At 39.8% G+C, this 25,800-nt stretch overlaps 1 protein-coding gene across 1 annotated transcript in view; it reads right to left on the bottom strand.

The window, feature by feature from the left end:
* The window catches only part of LOC143889966 (Tetratricopeptide repeat (TPR)-like superfamily protein), a 115,959-nt gene that overhangs the window by 29,954 nt on the left and 60,205 nt on the right, over nt 1-25,800 (bottom strand). The window contains exons 8-12 of the mRNA XM_077394403.1: nt 18,133-18,202; nt 16,605-16,667; nt 3,014-3,085; nt 2,798-2,899; nt 2,120-2,194 (exon numbers count right to left, since the gene is read on the bottom strand). Of these exons, the coding sequence (XP_077250518.1) occupies nt 2,120-2,194; nt 2,798-2,899; nt 3,014-3,085; nt 16,605-16,667; nt 18,133-18,202 (382 nt within the window). The remainder of the gene's footprint in view (nt 1-2,119; nt 2,195-2,797; nt 2,900-3,013; nt 3,086-16,604; nt 16,668-18,132; nt 18,203-25,800) is intronic.

The following is a 25,800-nucleotide window of genomic DNA, read 5'->3' as shown; positions in this document are numbered from 1 at the left end:
TCCTTCACTCGGTCTGTGGACCAACTAGTAGATGTTTTCACTAAATCCCTTAGTAATGCAAAATTAAATGACATCTGTAACAAGCTGGGAATGTATAATATATACATTCCAGCTTGAGGGAGAGTGTTAGAAGTGTGTGTGGATGTATATTGTCGCCATAAGGGCATAATAGTCTTTTGTATGTTCTCTTTCCTATAAATACATAAGTGAGGGGGAGGATCCCTAACTCACTCTTTCTCTTCTTCCTCTTTCTTTCTCCCTCTTTGGTGGCTTCTAACAGATACCATCTCATATGCATCTATCTATGGTTCTCAACCAGGATCTCTAACTCATTGGCAAATCTGAGATATACAGCTATGTCACAAATATCGCAGTTATTTTCAAAATCTCGAGAAAAAATTGCGTATTTTCTAGCAAACAATAAAAACCAGTTAAAATCGCATAAATTGGCGATAAATTCGCGACTTTTACTTATAGTTTTTCTCCTTTTTGCTTCTTTAACTCGTACGAAAAGCCCTCGCCAGTTGCGAGTTGCGACTTCTCCTTCTCGCAATAAACTCCTCGCGTACTCTCCCTGCTCGAGAACCCCCGACACACAAACCCTAATGCTCCCAGCCTAAGAAGAAGAGAAGCAGAAGAAGAAGAAAACGATAAGGTAGTAAGTTTTTTATCTTGAATTTGTTCTCAAGAAACTTGACAGAGTAAATTTGACCAGATTTTCTTGATTCTTCTTCAACTTTTCCTCTTCCATTAACGGAGCCAATGGATAAACATCGTCGGAAGCGGCCGAAGACCACAAAAGAAGACTCGGAGGAAGTCAGCAGCATTGAATGGGAATCCTGATGTTTTGGATTTGGAGACACAGGGAAGGGTTCACATCATCACATGAAAGGGAAAAGGGTGTGAAACCTAAATGAAATGCTCCACCCATTTTTCATTTGGTTTGAGATTTTTTCTCAGAACATGGAAAATCTCAAGGGCTATTAACTTAAGCTGCAATTGCAAGTGCTTCAATTTCCAGAGAGCTATTATGTTAAGCCGCAATCAAGAGAAACAAAATTCATAAATAATACATCTCTGGATTTTCAGAAACTATGATAATATACTACTTTATTTTTAAGCAGTTGATTTCTTGTTGATAGAAATGATATTCTTCAAAAGGAACAAAACACCCAAGGTTTTCACCATTTCAGAACTTTAATAAATATCATGAAAAGGGCAAATATATTCACCTTGTCAAAACTATAAATATCCTAAAAAGCTACCAACCTTAGTAACTCGAAGTCGTGAAAAAGGTAGGCGGGTTTGATTTTCTGACTTTTTAATTTACCTTATTTAATAATTTTTATTTTTAAATAATTTTATTTTTACCGCTTTTTTCCCTATATAAACCCGAAAAAAATAAATTCTTTTAATATATCCCGAGATTTTCCCTTGCCGGGAAATTCCCGAGAACGATATTTGTGACATAGTCAGTGACTGTAAATTGGATTGACGCAGAAACCTTGTGAATAAGAATGTACACTAGGGGGGACTCCTGCTAATTAACATTGGAGAGCATTAATCTAGGGGTTCTCAGTGTGAGGATTTAGAAGTTTGGCAGTATTGGCCACACAGGTGACTTATGGTTCAAATCTGGTTAACATTTACTGTCGTTTTCTGTGTGTAGAATTAGGAGCTAAGGTGAGTGTTGAAAGGCCTCTCTTATTAGACCAATTAAGCCTTTCAAAAGCGCTTTCTTTGTCTGGTCTTGCACTAACATATTTCATGGTACCTGGGTAGTGGTGTTGTAGTTATTTTGACAATAGCTGCACATTGTAAACATGTGTATGGCTAGAAAAAAATAATACAACATTAGCCATTTTCATTGAAGTTGAACTCAAAATGTCAGACAGGTAAAATGTTTCCGGGAAGCCTTGTTCTAATGCCTTTAAAAAGATTAGTAAGTAACGCATGTCACACTGATAATCCTATTGTAATACACAAACAAATTAATTATTAGCACGTGCCTACCACACAATGATAATCTTGTTAATCTTTCTATTACTCTTAAGACAAATATTTCAAACCAGTACAGCTAAATGTACTTAATTGACCACAATATAGCTAAATGACTAACCTCATCTGGTTTCTTAGCAGCAAGCAACGCATTTGTAAGGCCCCGCAAAACCTCAGGATCAATAGCTTCAGAAGCCTGTTAGGCATAGAAGATGATCTTGGTAAGAAAATTAATGGAATACGGATTAAGTCAGTAACTAAGAATCAACAAAACAAAAGGAAGCAGCTGCTTCTAATAGGTTACAGACATTATTACAAAGTATGCGGAATCCTTTTTTTTCACAAAATATCTGATCATTGATTTTCTAATATTTTCCCACTAGAAATTGTTGTGGAGATGATAGCATTCACAAAATAATTCTGAAGGAAAAACAATACTTCAAATGACTAAGAAACAAAACCTCTTCACTTGAGGCATGAACATAGTTTAAAATTTTGTCTGAAATCTGAAATTTCGGCTGAAATATTTTGGTTTCCGTCAGCCTAAAGCAAAAGTAAATTGAATTGGTTTTTAACAAGATTTGGGCTAAATTTCGATGAAATCCAGAAATTTCGGCCGAAATTTCCCCTGAAATTTTTAAAAATACCAAACATTTACATGATTTTGGCCGAAATTTCCACCGAAAGTGAAAATATTTCAATTTCGGTGGTGGCCGAAACCGACACCGAAACTGAAATTTAAATCCTTGGGCATGAAACAAATCATTATTCTATTCTAGCTTCAATAGAATATACTAACAGCTGCAGCACTCCTGTATGCAGCAGCACTCCCTTCATAATCCTTGAGCTCATATTTTACTTCACCAAGTAAACGATAAGCATCCGAATCCTTTGGCTTTTCCTAAACATAAAAAAACCAGGATTCCATCAAGCCTAGCCATTAAAAAAATATCTCTGGAATGAAATGATGTAACCAGTACTGATTTAATAGACATTAGTGCAGAGTAACACAAACCTCGACTAACTTCTCAAGAAGGGAGGCTGCTCGACTATATTCTCCTAATTCCATCAGTGTCACAGAAGCACCCTACAAAATCACTGTTGCGTCATTTACAAGAAAATAACAGTGGGCAGAAACATGATAAAACTGATGCATAAAATAATTTTTTTGGAATTTAAAACTTGCATTTACAAGATATTGTTGTTAGTGAAACCAAGGAGAGAAATATACAAAATTTATAGTAGACGAGGCATACAAGCCCATGTAAGAAAAGTTGGCATTTATCATATGGTCCTAAGAAAGTAATTGACATGAAAAATATATATTTCCGTAAGTTTCTACCAGTGCGAGCAAAGAGACTAGGTATTTATGCTCGGTTGACCAAGGGGAAATTGGTCGCTTTAATGAAATTCAGGGGACATATGCTGTGTTTAACTGAGTTTTAAAGAACTTCCGGGTGGATGATTTAATGGCTTATCAGCTTAATGGGTGGATGGGATTGACCCTAGCTCAATTGTCAAGGCTTTGCCTAGAGGTTGGAGGTTCAATCCCAGCTTACCTCCCAAAAAAAACAGCTTAATGGGTGGATGGTTAGATGCTTTAGTTTTCACTAACTTTTTGAATGGCTACAATTGAACTTTAACATTTTGTCGAGATACTATATTATAATAGGATATAATTATTGTATAACCAAAAAGGGCATAATTGGCATTATTGTTGAGGGTATAATTTGCATTATTGTAGAGCTAATGTAAAGACCACCATTTTCAATCTCCCTCGTGATTTTTGTAAAATCTAAATTTTTAATCCTTATTGTTCCAATCAATGGCCTAGATCATCAACCCATCCTGGATCGATGTCGGATCATAAATTTGGGCCTTTATTTTCCCCTCGATTATCTTAGATCGAATGAAGAATAAAGATTAGCGGGTAATAATTCAGTTTTCAGCAACTGTAACGACCCGAAACAATCGAGCCGCTACAAGCAAAAGAAAAACCCGCTGAAAAACACCAAATTTTTTTTTTTAAAATAAACTAAATTGTTACATTTTTAAACTTACCACAACCGCAAATATTATTCAAATTTGAAACCCAAGTAAGAGTCGCAGTCTGAAAATAAACATAAGTCTTGCAAATTAATTTAAAGACAATGACATAGCACGTCATCGGAACCCAAGAACCAAACTCCACTACGCCCTCCTCTCCCCTTTCTCCTTCTAGGTCTCCTCATCAGCAAAGGCAGCATCTCCAATATTTTCATTTCCTGTGGTTTAAACAACGTAAGCAAGATTTTCCAGTAACTAAGCTCAAGTACATCAAACAATAATGGTGAGAGGTAATGTAGAAGATCCCATGAAGAATATGCTGTTAAACGAAATATGAAACTATAAAGAAATAATATAAACCATAACCGACAATAATTAAAGGAACACACATCTTTAATGTATAAACTCTATAAATGACATGCGACGGCTACACCCCGGGCTCATCTGGCATTTTGCCTTTTTTCTTGTTCTTTCATTTATTTCTGTCCAGGTACCCTGCCTCATGACTTATCCACTACCCCCGTCTAAAGGTAGTGGCGGTTTTGGACTTTTGTTTACGGATGACAGACATCATGGCAAGCCGCCTTAGGGATTATTTCCCTTCGGTAAGATTATCAACATAAGGCTGCGCACACTGATCGTGTTGACTTTTGACTATTTTGGTCCAAGGACGACACAACGGCCTCCCTTATACCCCCATCTACATGCTCATGACAAAGCATAAAGTAATCCATTTTTTTTTTAAAACTACATCATGCAAATCTACATAGCGGTTGAAATCTAAAATCAAAGGAATTATCATGATAATTTAACTAAAATAACTGTTTGAGATAGGAATATAACTAGAATATCAATCTAACATTAACAAGCCCATATTGAGAGATATACAAGAATAGTCCACTGTCACTTGCCTTACACTTCTGCCGGATGAGAGAACCCACGAAGTCCTAAATAAGGATAGAGGATCGCTCAACCTGAAAGTGAGACCAACACCCGATCACACTTGATTCACACCATTTTACTATATCTAGCTTACAGAGGTTTTGGGGTATCAATTATTTCTTTCAATGATAATTCTCATTTTCAAGTGGGTTCAATTAGTGTTGAAGTTTCAGATTCAAAAGGTATACATATAGTTTAAAATTTAGAATTTATAGGTTTAAGTCATTGCTGAAATTTCAGATTCAATGAGTTAAATTTCAGATTTAAAGAGTTCATAAAAGTGCTGAAATTTCCGTTTTAAAAGGATTCATGAAGGTGCTGAAATTTTTGTTTTAAAAGGGTTCATAAAGGTGCTGAAATTTCAGTTTTAAAAGGGTTCATAAGTGCTGAAATTTCAGTTTTCAGTTTTAAAAGTGCTGAAATTTCAGCACTTATGAACCCTTTAAAACTGAAATTTCAGCACTTATGAACCCTTTTAAAACTGAAATTTCAGCAACTTATAAACCCTTTTAAAACTGAAATTTCAGCACCTTTATGAACCCTTTTAAAACAAAAATTTCAGCACCTTCATGAATCCTTTTAAAACGGAAATTTCAGCACTTTTATGAACTCTTTAAATCTGAAATTTAACTCATTGAATCTGAAATTTCAGCAATGACTTAAACCTATAAATTCTAAATTTTAAACTATATGTATACCTTTTGAATCTGAAACTTCAACACTAATTGAACCCACTTGAAAATACATTATCGTAATAATGAGAATTATCATTGAAAGAAATAATTGACACCCCAAAACCTCTGTAAGCTAGATATAGTAAAATGGTGTGAATCAAGTGTGATCGGGTGTTGGTCTCACTTTCAGGTTGAGCGATCCTCTATCCTTATTTAGGACTTCGTGGGTTCTCTCATCCGGCAGAAGTGTAAGGCAAGTGACAGTGGACTATTCTTGTATATCTCTCAATATGGGCTTGTTAATGTTAGATTGATATTCTAGTTATATTCCTATCTCAAACAGTTATTTTAGTTAAATTATCATGATAATTCCTTTGATTTTAGATTTCAACCGCTATGTAGATTTGCATGATGTAGTTTTAAAAAAAAAATGGATTACTTTATGCTTTGTCATGAGCATGTAGATGGGGGTATAAGGGAGGCCGTTGTGTCGTCCTTGGACCAAAATAGTCAAAAGTCAACACGATCAGTGTGCGCAGCCTTATGTTGATAATCTTACCGAAGGGAAATAATCCCTAAGGCGGCTTGACATGATGTCTGTCATCCGTAAACAAAAGTCCAAAACCGCCACTACCTTTAGACGGGGGTAGTGGATAAGTCATGAGGCAGGGTACCTGGACAGAAATAAATGAAAGAACAAGAAAAAAGGCAAAATGCCAGATGAGCCCGGGGTGTAGCCGTCGCATGTCATTTATAGAGTTTATACATTAAAGATGTGTGTTCCTTTAATTATTGTCGGTTATGGTTTATATTATTTCTTTATAGTTTCATATTTCGTTTAACAGCATATTCTTCATGGGATCTTCTACATTACCTCTCACCATTATTGTTTGATGTACTTGAGCTTAGTTACTGGAAAATCTTGCTTAGTTTTCCAGTAAGGGATTTTCATCAGTTTTTAGTTTCTCGTGATGGTGCAGCTACACAAGGGATTTTCATCAGGGAAACTGGTAAGGTTTGATACATACGAAAATTCCGAGTCCATCAAACCTGACCTTACTCTAAAGGAGAAATTTGAAGGTGCGGTGATGTTTTTTAACTCCTTCATCTTACTACCCCATGAGAGAATCCCATGAGTGGGCTGTTGAATGGCACAGTTTGATCCATGGAGGTTGATCCTAGGTTCGAAATTCAAAACAATAGATCCTATCTGTGTGTTTGGATGCATTCAATAGTTCATGAGTGGTTTGTCATTTGGACTGACAGAGCCTCATGATTTGGGAATACCATTGGTTACAGAGATAACCTCATAAATTACCTAGAATGGTCCCAGTATTCCAACATGTACATCGGTGGATGTGCGAAAAAATGCAGCTAGGGTGTACCAATTACGATAGAAAGTAATACACTTCGACAGGGGGAGAAAAGCATACCAATTTTTTCCCCTTCCATAGAAAATATAGGAGGAATTTGACCATCATTACGTCATTTCTTGGAAAACGCTGATGCTGCTGAAGAGTTTCGGAAACTTACAGAACTTTAGAGTTTACGATTTCTTTGCATGTCTGAACCAAGAGCATGGTTTCAAAATTCGGTTTCAGAATGCGTTTCGGTCCTCAACGAAACCGAAATTTCAAAATTTCGGACCAAATCTAACGAAATCAAAAAAGTAATATTTATCTCCCCGAAATTTCGGTAATTTCAGCCGAAATTTTGGTATAATATCAAATAAGGAATAAAATCCAGATTTTTGGTGATACTCTTAAAATTTCGGAACGAAATTTCGGGGAAAATGAAATTTCGTAACGTTTCAGGCTTACCCAATTTCGGTTTCGGTCTTGACCGAAACCCGAAATTTCGGATTTCGGTCGAAATTTAAATCCGTGACCAATAGTATAAGAGGACTAGGGTTCAGATATTGAGAAGAGATACATACCCTTATATGTGAAGTATACTCCATGGATGGTAGAGAAAGTAAGGTTGATGGACTTTACATCCTGGACTCTTCTCCCACATCTCCTTCTACACTTCAGTCTAGTTGTAGTAGTAGAAATAATGTCAAGGAGAGTCAAATTATGTCATCACATTCACGTTTGGGATACTTTGTGCATAAGAAAGTGAAAACACTATTCAGAAATTTATTTGCATTCGTGTCTATGTCCAATCTACAATGTGAAATTTGAGAATTATCCAAACATTGTCAGTCCTACAAGTGTCATTTTGGAACAATAATATGTATTGTATCAAATGATAGTTTATCCCTTGATCATGGATTGTTCATGTTAGAACTATATATGTGCCTAAGGGCACTTTGGTCCTTGTACTCCTTCACCTTTTATATAAATACATAAGTGAGGGGGAGCTAATCTCCAACTCACTCTTTCTTTTATACCATTCTCCTCTTATCTCCTCTCTCAATATGTTATCAAAGCCCCAGGGTTTTGAATTTTGATCCCCTCGGGACCAGCATTGCTAACCCCTTTTTTTTTTTTTTTTGAAATATGATAATTTTATTGATACTATGAAAGGTACACTAGGGACCAGGGGTCCCAACTTACATTACATAGCAGCAATTCATATTTATCTGGCCAGAAGCATAGTCGTAGGCCAGTAGGGTTACTAAGAGAAGGATACTCTGTACCATAGCCACAAATACCAACTCTTCCTCCAAGCCTCGCTAATATATTCAGATCCCCAAGAGCTAAGACTCTAGCAATCTTCCACAGGAACATCAGGCCACCCAAAAACCAAAACATTTTAGCACCGCCCCACTTTAACCGGCTAGACTATGCCGCACACTTCTCCAGTTCCTCCAGGATGTGCTGGAATAGAAAGTCCGGAATTTCAATGAGCAATTCCTCCGGAACCCGCTCCAAACGACTAGGGATTCTTCTCTCGGCAATCCTTTCTTCCACTTGACGAATACCTACCACCTTATTAGCTTCCCAATTTAGCCTCCTCTCAGCCCTTTCTTCAGCCAACAGAGATTTGGAGAAAGGGTGTTTAAAAAGCGGCAAGAGGGTGTCTCTAACCTCGCCTGACCCAGTGAGGCTGAATAAGGTAAAAGGGCAATCCTGAGCGTCTAGTTTAAAGATTTTCCACTGCTTGCGAAGGAAATCTTCAGCTACTTCTTTGGGCGTCGGGTCCATGATCAGAGCCCTTTTTTCATCATAATTCATCGATTTTATCCTCTTAAGAGTATTTTCTAAAATCATAGTCTCCGTGAATATCCGTCTCCTTCTTCCACCAGAGAAAGCAGAAGGATCACTAGAATTACCTTTATTCTCCATTCCTGGGAGGTATCTTGGTTGACCAGAACTAGAAGCACCCCGAATACCTAATGAATCCAAAGAGACTCCTTATGCTACTCGCTATTCTTCAAGTTGCAAAACTTATAATGCCAAAAAATCCCAATTTATGACCTTATAGCTTTCCTTTCCTCGGTAACGGAAATAATTATTCATTTTCGCACTAGGATTAATGTGGCCCACCTCAAAACTCTAAACAATAAAGATAGATGGGACAGACCATAGTTACCAGGTCGGGAAACGGATACGGGAAACGAAACGTGAAATGCGTGAAAAAAATTAAAGGGTAAACGAGAAACGTGAAACGATAGAAAAGCGCTTGCGAAACGCATTGGGAAACGTCTTTGGAAATGTTTGGGAATTGCGAGGGAAACACGTCTGAAACGATTTTATTTTAGATTTTGATAACTAATTATAAGTCCAAATTCCATAATTGGTTATTAGATTCAAAATTAAATGTAATTTTGAGTGCCATAATCCGTCCAAAATTTTGTAAAATCGGTTTTGGTGGAACTTTTCCTAGCAAATCTTCTGTTTTTAAAATGTTTTCCTTGCAATCCTCTAATAAAGACTTGGGAAGTTATATATTCGCCTCTTATTTTACTGGGGACAGCCCCCTTAGTGTATTTTTGACTTTTACACTAGAGGTAGCTGTCCCAAGTAAAAACAGGGGCAAGTATATCGTTTCCAACAGTTTTTGCACGAGAAAACAGCCACATCAGATAAATTAAATGAAATATCCACCCCTCTTTTTTACTGAAGACAACCCCTTTTAGTGTATTTATGACCACTTTCACACAGGAGGTGGCTGTCCAAAATAAATAAGGGGGCCTATATATCATTTCCCAAAAGAATTTTGCACGAGAGAACGCCACATCATATGAATTAAATGAAATATTCACCCCCCTTTTAGTCTATTCTGACTATTCTTTTACACTGGACGTGGCTGTCCCAAATAAAAAAGGGGGCTAATATTTCATTTTGCCAAAAGAATAACGCACGAGAAAACAGCCACACATCAGATTTAAGACTCTTTACAGTGGGGGCATGTTCAATTACAAGACTGGGTCTAATTTTATTTACAAAAACACTATTTTTAGGGGTTTTTTGGTCAATTACATGTAAACAACTAAAACCCTAATTCCAGCTACATTTAAGAGATTTAATACCCCTCTTTTAAACATTGGAAAGAGCAGAAGCTCTTGGGAAGGGAATCGTGCGGCTGGCTTCTCTTGGGAAGGAAACATCATGCAAGTTTTCAAGTTGAAATTAGGGTTTTCAACTTTGAATATTTGTGGTGAAGAAGAAGAAGAAGAAGATGGCTGGGGCAGAGATTCAGGTAGGAATCCTCTCTCTCTCATTTTCGTTTTCTTTTTTAATCCTGTACCATTTCACATTGTTGATGCTTTGAATATTTAGACACATTTCGACCAAGATTTTTGTAGTTTTTCTTTCGTTTTTTCGTGATTACGTTTTATGTACGTTTCACGTGTGTTTCGGGGACATTTCCCGAACGTTTCACCAATTTTTTTCAGCCGTTTCGTTTCCGTGGAAACGCATTTCCCACCTTGCTTGAACGTTTCCGGCAACTATGGGACAAACCATACCAAAAGCAGGATCTACTCTAGACACAAAAGTTAAAAATAGAAAAGGCTACAGTTTTATCTCTCACCCCTAATGGAAAGCTTTCAGCTAACAACCCTAAGAGCTTGTCAGAATATCAGGGCCCACCCTACCCTTAAGATTTAAATCAAGTTGGCCCTTGTCAGCTAGTCACGTAACTTTTCGCCTAGGGGCAGGGGACCAAGCGCTCGGGCTCCACCAACAAGCTCACATAACGCCTACCTTCAGGGTCCAAAGGACCAAACTCGGGTCTAATCTCGAATCCATCCTTGGGAAGAGCACTAGGGGGATTTGATTTGAAATTTGAAAACGGGCGGGGAGCCAAGGAAGCATCGGGGCCCAGACTCGGGTCGGCGACCAGGACCGAAACCGAACGGGCTTCAAGCAGGCGCCGATCCAAGGGGGAGGACGGCCCAGAATTGGTAGAGCAAACAGAATTCTGGGGGATTTCAATCCCAATTCAATAGACATGATTCAAAATTCTAATTTTGGCAAAAGAGCCTGAAAAAATCCTTCGGAAGGCTAGAATTTTTGCCGAAACGAAGCTCATGCAATGCTGGTGATTTCCTTCCATTTTGTTTCTAGGACTCTTCCAAACAGACTTCCTATAGCCTCCACCGTTGATGTGGCCCAAGCATGTAAAGGAATACCATAGAAGTTAACCAACAGAGCTTTCTCGGCTTGAACGAATTCCTTATTCCACAGAGCAAGCGAACACAAATGAGGTTCCAAAACCTCAGGGCTACTAGAAAGAACCTTAGAGGCCTGCAATTCAAATTCAAACATAAAGAGAAGCTCATCTTCTGACAATATACATGGGCATTGCAGCGATGGGATATTCCAATTCTTTTGCGCCCAAAGCCAAAGGTCCTCTAAAGATCCAATAGGGCTCTTCTTTTTCCCAATCAAACAGGATTATAGAGGGTGGGATAAAGAGCAAGAAACCCATTTGGAAGGGATTTTATTCCGACGGCACCAACGACAATTTTCTCCCCACTCGAAGTTGAGATACCGACAGGGAGAGCAGTGCCAATTCCCATTACCTGTCTTTCGATTTCTTTTACCCCACCCCCCCCCCCCCCCCCGCGGCAACTGGTTTCACTATATTTCGATTACAGATCCTCTAGCCATCTCTTCGCCCTCCTCCATTCGTTGCATCCCTCTCCAGCCATCAATTTACTTTTGCAATTGTAATAGAATACAAGATCCCTTCTTCTTCTCCCTTGGCCTCACCAACAAACCCACCCCTCGTGTTCTCCTTCCTTGGCCCCATCCAAGCCCTAACTCTAACCCTCGCCTCTCTCCCTTTTTGTTGTGGACCAAAACCCTAGCCCTACTCGCCTCGCCTCTCCACTCCCCAGCACCATTCCCCCTACCCTACCCCTCCACAAGCTAAACCCAACACCAACCTACCCCCAAAAGTTCAACCTGCCACCAACCTAACCTTGCCCCGCCAAAATCTCAACCCGACACCAACCCCACCTCGCCCCCGTCCAAAAACTCAACCCGACACCCGCCCCACCCAAACCGACACCACCACACCCCCTTGCTCGCTCCACAAGTTCAACCCAACTCCTTGGGCGCAGCGATGTGTCTTTCTGGGGAACTCTCGCACCCAGAAAGGTTATTGATGTTATAGCCCTTGGTTGTGGCCCTTCTATTTCTGCAGATGTCACCTTCTTTGAGTTTGTCCCCTGTTTTACTACTCCTGCTGAGAGCAGTAATGTTATACCCTACTCTTAGGTTCCTCTCCCTCTTCCTGTTTTACCTGATCATGTTGATTCCCCTTCTTCTCCATTGTAGGTGACTTCGGCTCCTCCTCCTCTTCGTCCACTAGCTTCTACGAAGGTCTATCAGCAACGTCCGAGGCCCAATGTCTACCACCTTATGCTCGAGGCAGCGTCTTCTCAGCCGGAGATCGCGACTCCTCCGTCAGGTACCTCATCTTCCCCTCTCCTGATAATCCTTTTGATTCTCCTATTGCTTCACGTACTTATTCTCGTACCACTACACATCCCATTTCCTCTGTTGTTTCCTATGATCACCTCACCCCTTTGTTTCATAGCTTTGTGCCGTCTTTGTCTTCTGTTTCTTTGTCCGAGTCGGTGCGTGAGGCCCTTGCTCATCCAATTTTGGCGTGTTATTATGGATCTTGATATGGCCGCTCTTCAGGCCAATCATACTTGGGATTTGGTCCCTCTACCTCATGGTGCTCAGCCAGTGGGCTGTCGTTGGGTCTTTGACATCAAATATCTGCCCGACTGGAGAATTGAGCGCCTTAAGGCGCACTTGATTGCCAAAGGATATATGCATACATTCGGGCTTGACTACACAGAGACATTCTCCCCGGTCGCCAAAATTCCCTCAGTTAGAGTGTTGATCTCCGTAGCCGTCAACCAAGTATGACCCTAATATCAGCTTGATGTCACAAATGCCTTTCTAGATGGAGACCTAACCGAGAAGGTTTATATGGAGCAACCTCCTGGGTATGTTGCTCGTGGGGAGATGTCCTCAATTTTCCGATTGCGAAAATGCCTTTATGGTTTGAAGCAATCTTCTAGAGCATGGTTTGGGAGATTCAATGATGCTGTTATGCGCTTTGGCATGAAACAATCGGCGGTTGATCACTCCGTTTTTAGTCATCATGCCGAACATGTTATTCTCATAATCTATGAGGATGATATTATCATTACTGGGAGTGATTCAATGGGCCAAAAAAAGTTGATTTTCCCGCAGAAGAGTTTTCCACTAGGAAGCTCCTCATGTAAATGATGTATATATATGCCCCAATTAGGGCAACAGCGTACAAAGACTACAATACCCCGTAAACTACATGTAATGACTAAACTACCCTAAATACATACTATTCAATACTCCCCCTCAAGCTAGAGTGTATATACTATGGAACTCCAGCTTGCTACAAAGGAGACTACAACAACCGACTAAAAATAACAAAAAGTACAATAAGCTCACACACACATCCAGCTTGGTATAACACTCCTCAATTTGGCATGGTGAATACATAATGAAAAGCATAAAAAAGACAACGACCACCATGAGAGTACAATAGTCGAGATCAGCGGCCACGAAAAAGCAACAGCCCCGCTGAAGAAGCACTACTGCGAGAGCGAACAAAACAGGGCCTCCCCCTGAATGAGATCACCACGAATAAATTTGCAAACCACGAAGGATCGAACGGAGGCACCTCGAAAAGGAAATAACAATGATCCATCGAACGAAAAGTGCACACAAAAGGTGCTCACATGAGCAACGATGAAGCACCACGAGCGGGAGCACCAGCTAAGCAGCACAACGCCAATTGAAGAAGATAAACAACGATGGTAAAACCATTAGAGACAAGGTCAATGGGGGAATCGTCTCCTGGAGATAAGAAGAAAAGGGGAAAATATAACCAACCAACAATGGGGAAACCATCGTGTGGAGACAGGGTCGACGACATGAACATCATCGCCTGAAGAGAGTCGACCAACGATGGGGATACAATCGCCCGGAGAGAGAGGTCAATGGGGAAACCGTCGCCTAAAGAAAGACGACCAACGATGGGGAAACCATCGCCCGACAAGAAGGTCGACGAGGAAACCGTCGCCATTAAAAGAGGCGACTAACAATGGGGAAATTAGCACCGGGAAAGAAAGTCAATGGGGAAACCGTCGCCTGAAAAGAGCTGACCAATGATGGGGAAACCATCGTCCGGAAAGGTCGACGGAGAAACTGTCGCCTGAAAAGAGCCGACCACGATGGAGAAACCATTGCCTGGAAAGATAGGCATAAGCAAAGAACACAAAGAGACGAAACAAAGAATAATGCAAAGAGGAGACAATATGACTGCCATTTCAAAAAAAAAAGGAGACAACATGACTGAATAGGGAGCACAACCAACAAGTATATAAAGGAAGCACAACAACACTCCCCTTCGGACGAGACTATATGAGCCCAGAGATGACAAGATAAGGAAACAAGACAACACGAAGAACAACACCAATACTCCCCCAAGAAGACAACTAAGAGGACAGCTTTCCCTCAAGAAGACAATACTAAGAAAGAGACAAAACTCCCCCTAAAGAGAAGAAACTAAGAACTACATGAGAACACTCCCCCTCAAGTTGAAGGCATGAATGCCTTCAACTTGCCACGAAAAGAAGACAATCAAGGCCCAACACCTCTCTCGGACATTTCACAGAACACTTGGTGTGCGCATTGAAGAATAACACAAAGGCCATGAAAGCCAAGAAAGAAAGAGAGAAAACAAAGAAATGACAACAAGACAAGTAACTAAGACATCTGTAAAAAAAAGACTTACGATTAGTGGAGTACTCATCAAATACATAATCGCATTGGGAAAAATGAGTAATCACAACACAACACAGAGTAATCGCAATATACAGGTTTTGAGTAATCGCAATTTGTTAATCGCAAGGAGGAGTATGAGAGTGAGAGTTAATCGCATGAATGGCTGAGAGTTAGAAGTAATTGCCTAAAAAGGGAGATGAAAACACTTATAATTGCATGAGGCTAACAAAGTCAATCGCAGGAGCGTAACAAAGTTAATCGGAGGATATAAGTGGTAGGGTTAATCGCACCATGCGATTAAGAAGGGGTGCATATGCGATTTAATCACAAATTGGATATTGGATGTGCGCTTACTCTGGTAATCGCAGGATGAAAAAAAGAGGTCTTGTAGACACCCCATTTTGTCAAGACAGGACTAATGATAGGATGTTGCGATGATGAATACTATGATGAGTCCTGAAGCATCTATTGTCTTTCTCTCGATATCTCTCTCAGTATTTCTCTAGGTTTTCCAAGATATAAAGTTAGCCAAACCACCCTAACAACCCAGACAGCCAATACCAGAGAATCCAAAAGGGCGAGATATGCACTACCTTCACTCAATTAGTGTATCAGCTAGCTGATGTTTTTACCAAGTCATTGAGTAAAGCCAAGCTAAATGATAATTGTAACAAGCTAGGAATGCATGATATATACATGTTATCTTGAGGGGAGTGTTAGAAGTGTATATGTGCCGAAGGACAACTTTGGTCCTTGTACTCTTTCAACTTTTATATAAATACTTAAGTGAGGGGGGGGGGGGGGGGGGGGGGGGGGGTTAATCTCCAACTCACTCTTTCTTTTCTCCCATTCTCCTCTCTAATCTCTCTCTCTCAACAGTTCAGAAGTTTCCTAGTGACCATTAGCAAGTTTCACTTACTGAAAGTGGAAATAAATTTTACAATGGGGGTCTATTGGAGTCACTTTTTCCTAATATCTTGTAACTTGAAGAAACAAGATTAAAATGCATTACTGTTCTTGCATTTGTCTCCAAATTTCTTATCTAGTTATTTCCTATACATTTTACCCAAACTAATGAGGAATAATTCAAGTACCTGCGCTTTACCAACTATCTGATGTTCAGTAGTCATCCCACAATTACCATTTCATAGAAATGCTTAATATGAGTCATTCTGCTTAACTTTTTAGCAATCAATGTAGTGTAGTAGTTCATCAAGGCTACTATTAACATGGTTAGATGAATTATTAATGGCCAAATAATTGAATCCCTTATCCCAATTTGAGTTTCAGAGTTACTTTATTCTATCTTGAGGCCGTGGAATATGTATAACAGTAATTTTAATACTTTCATTTTTTAATGCTTTTTAATACTTTCATTTTATTTCATTAGTTAATCTAACAACATTATCTTCCTGTAACATACTACTGAGGTCCAAACCCTCGCATGGTCACTCTTATCAAGCATATGCATGCATTTGTGCAAGCTAGGGCAATCATATGACAATTTTCAAACACATCAAATCTATCTGAATACATACCATACAAATATATGGAAAATAACAGAAGAAATTACCATACTACCCAAATAAAAAATATTATCTCTCATTTGTTACATATGATATTCAAGTGAAACGTCAAATACAAAATTATAAAAAGGAAAGAGTAGAATAAATTATGAGGTATAACGAACAAAATCACTCACTTCAAGAGCACTTGGATCTTTTGGTGAGACGCTAAGTGTTGCCTCATATTCTTGAAGCCTATTCTGGAGAAAACCAGATAATCATATGAATCTATACAACTTTCTTGAAGGTACTTAAAGAAATTTTGCTATGAAAATATAAGCATGATGACTAGAACAAACTGCACATATTGACAAGTGAGTATATTAGCAAGCGCATGGCTCCCTAACGGTGATAGTATATGCGGAAGCCATATCCACTACGGTTCAATTCTGATTTAGCTGATATACCACATAGTTATGTAGTGACTAAAGGATTCTCATCTGGAAGTCGTGTATCAAATTTTAAGGTACCTTAAGTCTTCTCTTGGAAAAGATATCTCCAGAGTATATATTTAAAAGTAAAAGCATATTTTGATTCAGATTGTATAGGTTTCGAATCGAATCTAAAATCTACCTCTAGGCATCACATTATGGTTAGAGGTAAAATAGTTGCTTAGAAGAGAGAAACATATGGTGGTGCAACTGAGTGTTGACGTAGGATACAAAGATCTACTCACGCAACATGGGAAACGGTTTGGTTAAAGGCTATTTTGACAGATATAGAAAATCCGGTTCATCATCCTATGAAATTGTACTGCAACAATTTTGCAATCATCCACCGTCTCCAATGCAGAATTTCAAGAGAGAAAAGCACATCAAAATAGATTTTCACTTTGCCAGTGAGGTTACTGGAAAATCGAAACCTATGTGAACTCTAAAGATCAACTCGCAGACATCTTCACAAAGGAAGTAAGTGCATAGTTTTAAATTTCGGCTGAAATCCGAAATTTCGGCCGAAATATTTCAATTTCCGTTTGGGCCAAAACCAAAATTACATTGAATCGGATTTTTAAATGATTTCCCCAAAATTTCGGCCCAAATTTCAACCGAAATTTTGTTTTCACCCTTATTTACAAAATTTCTACCGAAATGTAAAAGATTTCCACCGAAATGTAAAGATTTCCAACAAAATTTGGTGCTCTTCGGTGGAAATTTTAAGAAAACCGAAATTTTTGTCAAATTTTTACATGATTTCAGCCCAAATTTCCACCGAAACCGAAATATTTCGGTTTCGGTGGTGGCCGAAACCGACATTTAAAACCTTGCTAAGTGAAGGAAGACTGTAGATCTATTTTTGAAGCTAGGCATGATGGATATCTATACACTACCTCGGGGGCAGGGTTGCATGATTGAAAAAAAAAATTATTATTTTACTCCAGGACTTCTCTTGCAATTTTACTCTCTTTAGCTATGTAATTGGGGGCATTATAATAATTCTTGTAATTATAGTGGAAAGCATTAATAAAAGAAAAAAAGGAGAGTGAATGTACAATTCTCACACTTTTTGTTCCATTTTTCTTCCATCTCATTTTCCCACTTGCTAAGGGAAGATTATAACAGTAAGTATGCATGACCATCAATTACACAGTTCAAATGCAATTTCAAAATTCAAAAACAAAAACAATAGGATATGTGAAGTACTGTAACAATTTCTGAACCTTTTTACCTGAAGAGTTTCCTTCTCTTCTTTTGAAAGCTTGTTTTCAGTAGGCGTTCTCTCCTGATTGGGGCTAACACTATAAATCCAAAATAAAAAAGAAGAGGTGAGACTTGGTCTAAATGACTAAAACAGCAAGATGATGCTTCAAAAGTGCAGCTAATATGAGATTCTTTCATTGGTAAAATCTGCAAAGAAATAAAAATAGAGTAACTCATTGCTAATCCCAAGTATGAAAAAGAAAATGGCGAAGTAGACATTTAAGCTAATTGATAACTGAAGGATTATCTAGGTAGCTGCCTCCTCGAAAAACTATCTTAAAGAAATACTAATGTTTGATTTTGAAACTCCTAAACATGGCAAGATTTCATGATTTTACAACCCTAAAAAAGTGTAGTATGAGTGCATAAATATGTGATGTGTGTGTTGGAGAGCGCAACACCTACTTGGCTACTTGCTAAATAGAAAGATTTCCAAGGAAAAAGTGTGCATACAACCTCCTTCAATCCTGAATTATATTAATGGTGGGTAAGTTCCAAATATTAGACCCATTTTTTCTTTCAACAAGTGAAATGGCATTGAATTAAAAGAAAAAGAAGGTAACCTTAACCTTAACCTCCATCTTGGGAAAGATAACCCTAACCTTAACCTCCACCTCCATCTTCTCCATCCCTAACCCTAACCATAACCCCTCCATTCTTTGCTACAGTACCCACTACAGTACTGCTACAGTACATCGCTATCGTTCTTGCTAGAGTACCCTCTTTTCCCCACTCTTCCTTGGCCTAATCTGATCCATCATAATCTCTTCTTCCTCTTTTGGATCATAGCTATGCCCTAGATTTTCTTGTTCGGCTTGATCATTATCTTCATGGTGTTGTTCTGGATTTGTACTTACATCATTGCGATGTTTGTGGCTCGGAATCGCCTCAGTTTTGTCTTTATGTCGTGAGGCTGTCTCATGCCTCCCTTATGCATATGTTGTCCTCACGAAGCCGCGGTGTATTAGCTTGCTTATAGTCTTCATCCTTGTCTCTACTTGCTCGTTGTTGGTCCTCTTCAGTCTTCTTCCCGGTCTCTTATGAAGATACCCCTAGTATTGAGGACCCTACTATTCGTACTCCGGCTATGGCTACTAGTTCCCAGCCGCGTCAGGCTGCGTCGTCGTCTGTCTTCGGTGGATGCGTCATTCCACCGATTACCACTTCCCGTCTTGATGGATCCAACTATTTGACTTGGAAGATTGCTGTAGAGACATATCTGAAGGCCCGACGAAAGATTTCTATTATTCGTCGTGATCCCCCTCCTGAGACTGACCCTACCTTTGATGATTGGGATGTAGATGATGCCCTTGTTCGTACACTTCTATTGCAGAGTATGACCCCTGCCATTGCTAGCACCATGATGGATCTCCCTACTGCCAAAAAGGTATGGGAGTACACTGCGGCATTATATTCTGGTGAGGGGAATGTCTCCCGTCTCTGCGACACTTACTCGCACTGGATGGGTCACAGGCGCGGTGATTCTACAATTCATGATTACTACAGACAGTTTGTCTCCTATTGCCAGCAGCTGGATGTTCTTATGCCTCTCACCACTGATCTTACCACGGCAGCCGGACAGCGGGATCAGCTCCGTGTTGTTCATTTCCTTGAGGGTCTTGGACCAGAGTTCACTCATCTTCGACAACACATCCTTGGGTCTGGTACTGTACCCACTCTTCAGGAGGTATTTTTACGAGCTCAGCAGTGTGCACTTGGCATTACTGTTCCTACTCCCGTGGATGTCTCGACTACTGCTGCTTATGGAGCCGCTGACCGCCCTTCCCGAGGAGAAGGCACTTTTGGTCGAGGCCATGGTCGTGATACTAGCCGAGGCGGACGTGGCGGCGGCCGAGACGGTGGCCGTGGAGGTTGAGCTCGGCCCTATTGTACTCATTGTAGGCGTGAGGGTCACTATCACGAGATATGCTTTGATCTCCATCCTGAGCTGCGTCACACTCCAGATCCTCGTCAGGGCCATACTGCACATCTTGCCCTTCCAGATTCACCTGCTCCTATTGACAGCCCCTAACAGACACCACTGGCTACTCCAACCGATCAGATGGTCGTCTCTCGTGCCGACTATAATGAGTTACAGCGTTTCAGATCTGCCAGCCGCCCTCCTACTGCTGGTCTTGTTCAGCCAGGTAGTTCTCCTGCTTCGTTCCTCTCTAGTTCTAGCTCCTGGATTATTGATTTGGGAGCATCTCATCACATGACAGGTACCCAGTCATCCTTACATGATTGTCATCATGTTGTTTCACGTTCTATTACTCTTGCTGATGGGAGTACCTCTCCTATCACTAGTGTTGGCAGTTGTTCCCCTTCACCAGGCATTACATTATCATCTGTGCTCTGTGTCCCCAAGTCACCTTTCAGTTTACTTTCTGTTAGTCAATTCACAAAGCATCTTCATTGTTCCATCTCATTTTTTCCTTCATATTGTCTTTTTCAGGATCTCTCGACAGGGAGGACGATTGGCTCGGGCCGTGAGGTGGATGCCTTTATCGTCTCAACTGCACTCCGTCCCATCCGATTCTACATGGCTCGGTTGATGCATATCAGTGGCACTGCCGTCTAGGTCACCCGTCTATGGAGCGTTTCCACATGATTTCCTTCGTTTCTTCTTCATCTGTTAGGTCTTTTCAGTGTGAGGCTGCGAACTTGGGAAGCATCATTGTGTGCAATTTCCCTCTAGGACTGTTAGTCGGGCTTCACACCCTTTTGCTCTTGTTCATTCTGATGTATGGGGTCCTGGGAGGACTACCTCTTTATTTGGATTTCGCTATTTTGTGGCCTTTATTGATGACTATTCACCTATGACATGGTCTTATTTAATAAAAGATCGTTCTGAAGTTTTTTCTGTGTTTCGTGATTTCTATGCTGAAGTTAGTAATCAATTCTCATGTGTTATCCAATGTCTTCGCACTGACAATGCAAAGGAATATTTCTCTTACTCAAATGGTTTTCAGGAATTCCTTTCTTCGCGAGGCATTCTTCATCAGTCCTCATGTGCTCATACCTCTCGGCAGAATGGAGTGGCAGAGAGGAAGCTTCGCTCCTTGTTAGATGGGGCCCGGACACTACTCTTTCAGATGCGGGTCCCTAAGACCTATTGGGTTGATGCTGTTAGTTTCATTGCCACACAGTAACATAGTTAGAAATGATCAATGCATTGTCAAAGGCACACACAGTAACACAGTTAGTTTCATTGCCACAAGAAATGATAAGGTTTACACTCTTGCACTAGAAGAACTCAGAACACAAAATGTCAAATTCTCTCTCCTATTGATAATAACTCATGGACTTGGCATAAAAGACTAGGACATGCACATATGGAATTATTGTCTAAACTTTGCAATAAAGAAATAGTCAATGGTTTGCCTAAGCTCAACTACACAAATGATCATGTTTGTAGAGCTTGTCAAAAAGGAAAACAAGCCAAAGACTCTTTTAAACCCAAAAGTGTTAGGTCTACCACTAGACCTCTACAACTTGTTCATATGTATCTTTTTGGTCCTATGAAAACTTGTAGCAATGGTGGGAAGAGATATGTGTATGTTGTTGTTGATGATTTCTATAGATATACATGGGTTATGTTTTTTAGAAGTAAAGATGAAACTTTTCAAATGTTTTTCAAATTGTGCAATAAGGTTCAAAATGAAAAAGGAACTTCCATAACATCTATAAGAAGTGATCATGGAACCGAATTTGAAAACATTGATTTTGATAACTATTGCTCTAAAAATGGAATTGATCATAACTTCTCTACACCTAGAACTCCTCAACAAAATGGTGTAGTGGAGAGGAAAAATAGAGTGCTTCAAGAGATGGCAAGAACTATGTTAAATTATTATAGCACCCCTAGAAACTTTTGGGCCGAAGCCGTTAACACGGCATGCTATGTCATTAACAGAGTACTCATAAGACCAAAAACTCTTAAGACTCCATATGAGCTTTGGAAAGGAAGAAAACCTAACATAAGTCACTTCAAAGTCTTTGGTTGTAAATGCTATATTCTAAATATCAAGGACAATCTTCATAAATTCAACCCAAAGTCAGATGATGGGATTTTTCTTAAATATTCTAACCGAAGTAAAGCATATAGAGTTTACAACAAAAGAACCTTGATCGTTGAAGAAGCTATTCATGTAAAATTTGATAAATCTCAAGACTCTAAATCAATGGTTAATGATGATGAAGAAGATCCTCAAAAATCTCTAGAGAACAATGAAACTAAAGATATAACAAAGAAACTAGAGGAAGTTAATCTTAAAAATGAAGAAGTAATTGAAGAAGAAGAGGAAGAATAAATCTTGATTAACAAGGGAAAAAGAATTATGAAAAGTCATCCTAATTCACAAATATTAGGTGATCCCTCTCAAGGAATCAAAACTAGAGCACAATATAGAACTATATGTGGAGAATTTGCTTTTATATCACATATTGAACCTAAAAGCATCACCGAGGCCGAACAAGATGAAATTTGGATGATTGCTATGCAAGAGGAACTCAACCAATTCGAAAGAAACAAAGTTTGGAAGTTGGTTCCTTGGCCTAACAATCAATCCGTCATCGGCACTAGATGGGTGTATAGAAATAAACTTGATGAACATGGAAATATCTCAAGGAACAAAGCAAGACTTGTTGCTCAAGGCTACAACCAAGAAAAGGGTATCGATTATGATGAAACCTTTGCCCCGGTTGCTAGACTCGAAGCAACTCCCAATCTACCTGCTGCTATTATTAAGGGGGAGCTTCTGTTGAGGGGGAGCAAGCATTATATGTCATTACTCTAGCTCCTACCTCGCATTCAATCTGAGTTTTGCCATCAATCAAAAAGGGGGAGATTGTAAGCCGAAAGGCTATCGATCACCAATGTTTTTATTGTAATCAAACCCATATTGATTGGGTATGTTCAGTTGTTTGCATATGAGATGAACTGGGTTAATATATTGAAAGCAAGCAAGACGACATGGACATCACAAGTGACCTATGGAAACTTGATGCACACATCATGAAGGTCAAATGAAGCCGAGAAGAGGAAGATTGACGACTCAGGAAGCCTAGAAGAGAAGTTGCTCTCATGAAGCTTAATTGGTATATTCTTGGTTGATTGTGTTTTTGGCACTTTAGGAGGTTTAAAATGAACTTAGAAGTTTCTAGGAATCACATTCCCCCTAATAGACCCAAGTCCGTAATGAATTTCCTCGAAGAAATGCATAATTAAGTGTTCAGAGGAATTACGGACGTCCGGGATTTTTGTGGACATCCGCTGCACCTCAAAAAATATAATCGAGGAAAATACGGTCGTCCGGGAAGTTTGCGGACGTCCGTCTGAACTTTTGAATTTCGAATGAAATAAAAGAGAAGAATGGGGTCGTCCGGGATTATGGCGGACGTCCGTCTGAACATGAGATTTTTTAACCGAGATAATTGCGGTCATCCGGGATATGGCGGACATCAATTGACGGACTTTGGCGCACGTCTGGAATTTAAAACGGCTAGTTCCGGCGGACGTCTATGACTTCATCTGCGACGTGTTTGAATACAAAAAATTAGGGTTTTGTGTTTCTTGATATAAAATCACCTTTTGGAAAACCCTAACTACTACTCTTGCACTCTAAAAACCCTATCTACCTTCTTTCAAGTATTCAACTCTCACCTACTCTAATCTTGATATTCATTGTGAGATTTATCTTCATTAATTCCTCTCTAGTTGCCATTACTTTCAATCCTCCAAGAGAGAATCTTTAGGGTTTACATTTTTGGGTGAAGCAAGAGTGAATATTGTGCTATTACATTTGTACTTGCCTAATGAAGAGGCATAAGAGCATTTACTTTCTTTCTACAACTGTAAGAGAAGGGTTGCCCTTGTTGAGTTTAAAGACTCGGTACTAGTAAGGAGCCTCGAAGTCGGGCGTTGTGTGCTCTTCGGATAGTGGAAATCCCATAGTGCAACCTCAAGAATAGTGAAGTAGGTCTTTTGAGTAGACCGAACCACTATAAATCTTGGTGTTCATTTGGTGTGCTTTCTACTCTCCAATACTCTATCTTGTGACTTCATTGGTAATATCTTAAACCTCTATTTCTTAATAGCACTTGTTAGATAGCTTTAAAAGAAAAATTATTTAAAGCAAGAGTTTCAAAATAACTATTTTCCTTTAAAAAAATCCTAATTCACCCCCCCCCTCTTAGGTTGCCTAGTTCATTTTCAGGGTTCCCGAGATCGGTAAGCGAGAGATCATTGGCCAAAAGGTTTCAAGATCTACCCTTGTCTTCAAAAATCTACTCTGCCATATCTTTTGGCACAGGGATCTGACAAACCTAGGAGGAAATTTATGACGATACCTCTTCCTATAGGGCTCTCTCTTAGTACTTAGTAGGCTCTGATAGCATGGGAATGGGAGAAACTAGACTAGGGAGGTTTGAGACTTCCGAGACCCTGAGTTCATTCAGAGGGAGGGACAGAAAGGAGGTAGACACCGTACCCTGCATATGACCTAGCGCCTTTATAAGATTCAAATTTGAATTCGAGGGCCCCATTGGGTCAACGATCTCCTTACCCTGAATTTTCGAGAGACAAAGCAGCGACCCCCGCTCCGCCGGCAGCTGCTCCGATCTCTGGTTGTTCTGAATTGCAACTCCCACCGTGTAACTTTGATCCATGGCTTAAAATTTTGGTTTCGGTAACCGTTTCGGACCCCCCACCCCCCGAAAACCAAAATTTCGGTCCAAAATTTGGTAATTTGGTTCGAATTTCGGACCGAAATTCTGAAATGTCGGCCGAAATTTTGTGACGCTTTTTTTTTAAATAAACAATGGCATTTAATCGAAATTTCGTACCGAAATCCGATTTGGTCAACGGCGAAAAATGAAATTTCGGTAAATTTCGATTTCGGTCCCCACCGAAATCCGAAATTTCGGATTCCAATCGAAATTTAAAACCATGCTTTGATCCAATACTCGAATATAAATGAGGGGTGGATGAGGTTTCCACCACGGAGCAAGAATTTTAACGGATACAAATGCCATACAGCTACTATGGTCCCCTTCCATTTTCACTTTCAAAACTCAACATAGTAAATTACCTAATGCTTCGACTGTCGATAGGGCCCAAACATGAAGGGGGATGCCGTAAAGATTAACCCAAAGCGCCTCCACACCTTGGGCATACTCTGTGGTCCAGGTGGAGAGAGAAGTCAAATGACTGTCCCATGCCTCTGATCCTTTCGCCAGCATCATGGCAGCCTCCTCATCTGATTCGAACATAAACAAAACTTCATTCTTTGATAACTCACAATGACAGGGAAGAGAGGGAATGTTCCAGGATCTCTTCGCCCACTGCCATAGGTCATCAAGGGATCCAGACGCGTTCTGCTTCCTCCCGATGAGACAACTTTTAAGAGTATCCAGTCTCGTTTCAACCTCCTTACTCGATATGGTTATGGATGGGACATCCCCTTCAACCAACGAGGAGATCTGCCCCGAGTCATGCCATCGGTCAGCTTCTCTACTAGCATTATCCAACAAGCCACCCGGGTTTTTCTTTTGCTTACCATAGCTAGTTCCCTCCAACCTAACCAAGTGGCACCTCCGGCATTTGTTCCTCCATTTGAAATTGAGATAATGATAG

This window comes from Tasmannia lanceolata, unplaced genomic scaffold (assembly GCF_043159265.1).
Source record: "Tasmannia lanceolata isolate RefF3 unplaced genomic scaffold, GAP_Taslan_0.1 ptg000013l, whole genome shotgun sequence".
Lineage (NCBI taxonomy): Eukaryota > Viridiplantae > Streptophyta > Magnoliopsida > Canellales > Winteraceae > Tasmannia > Tasmannia lanceolata.
Note: the sequence above shows the minus strand (reverse complement) of the source record. Positions and strands in the feature narration are given on the sequence as shown.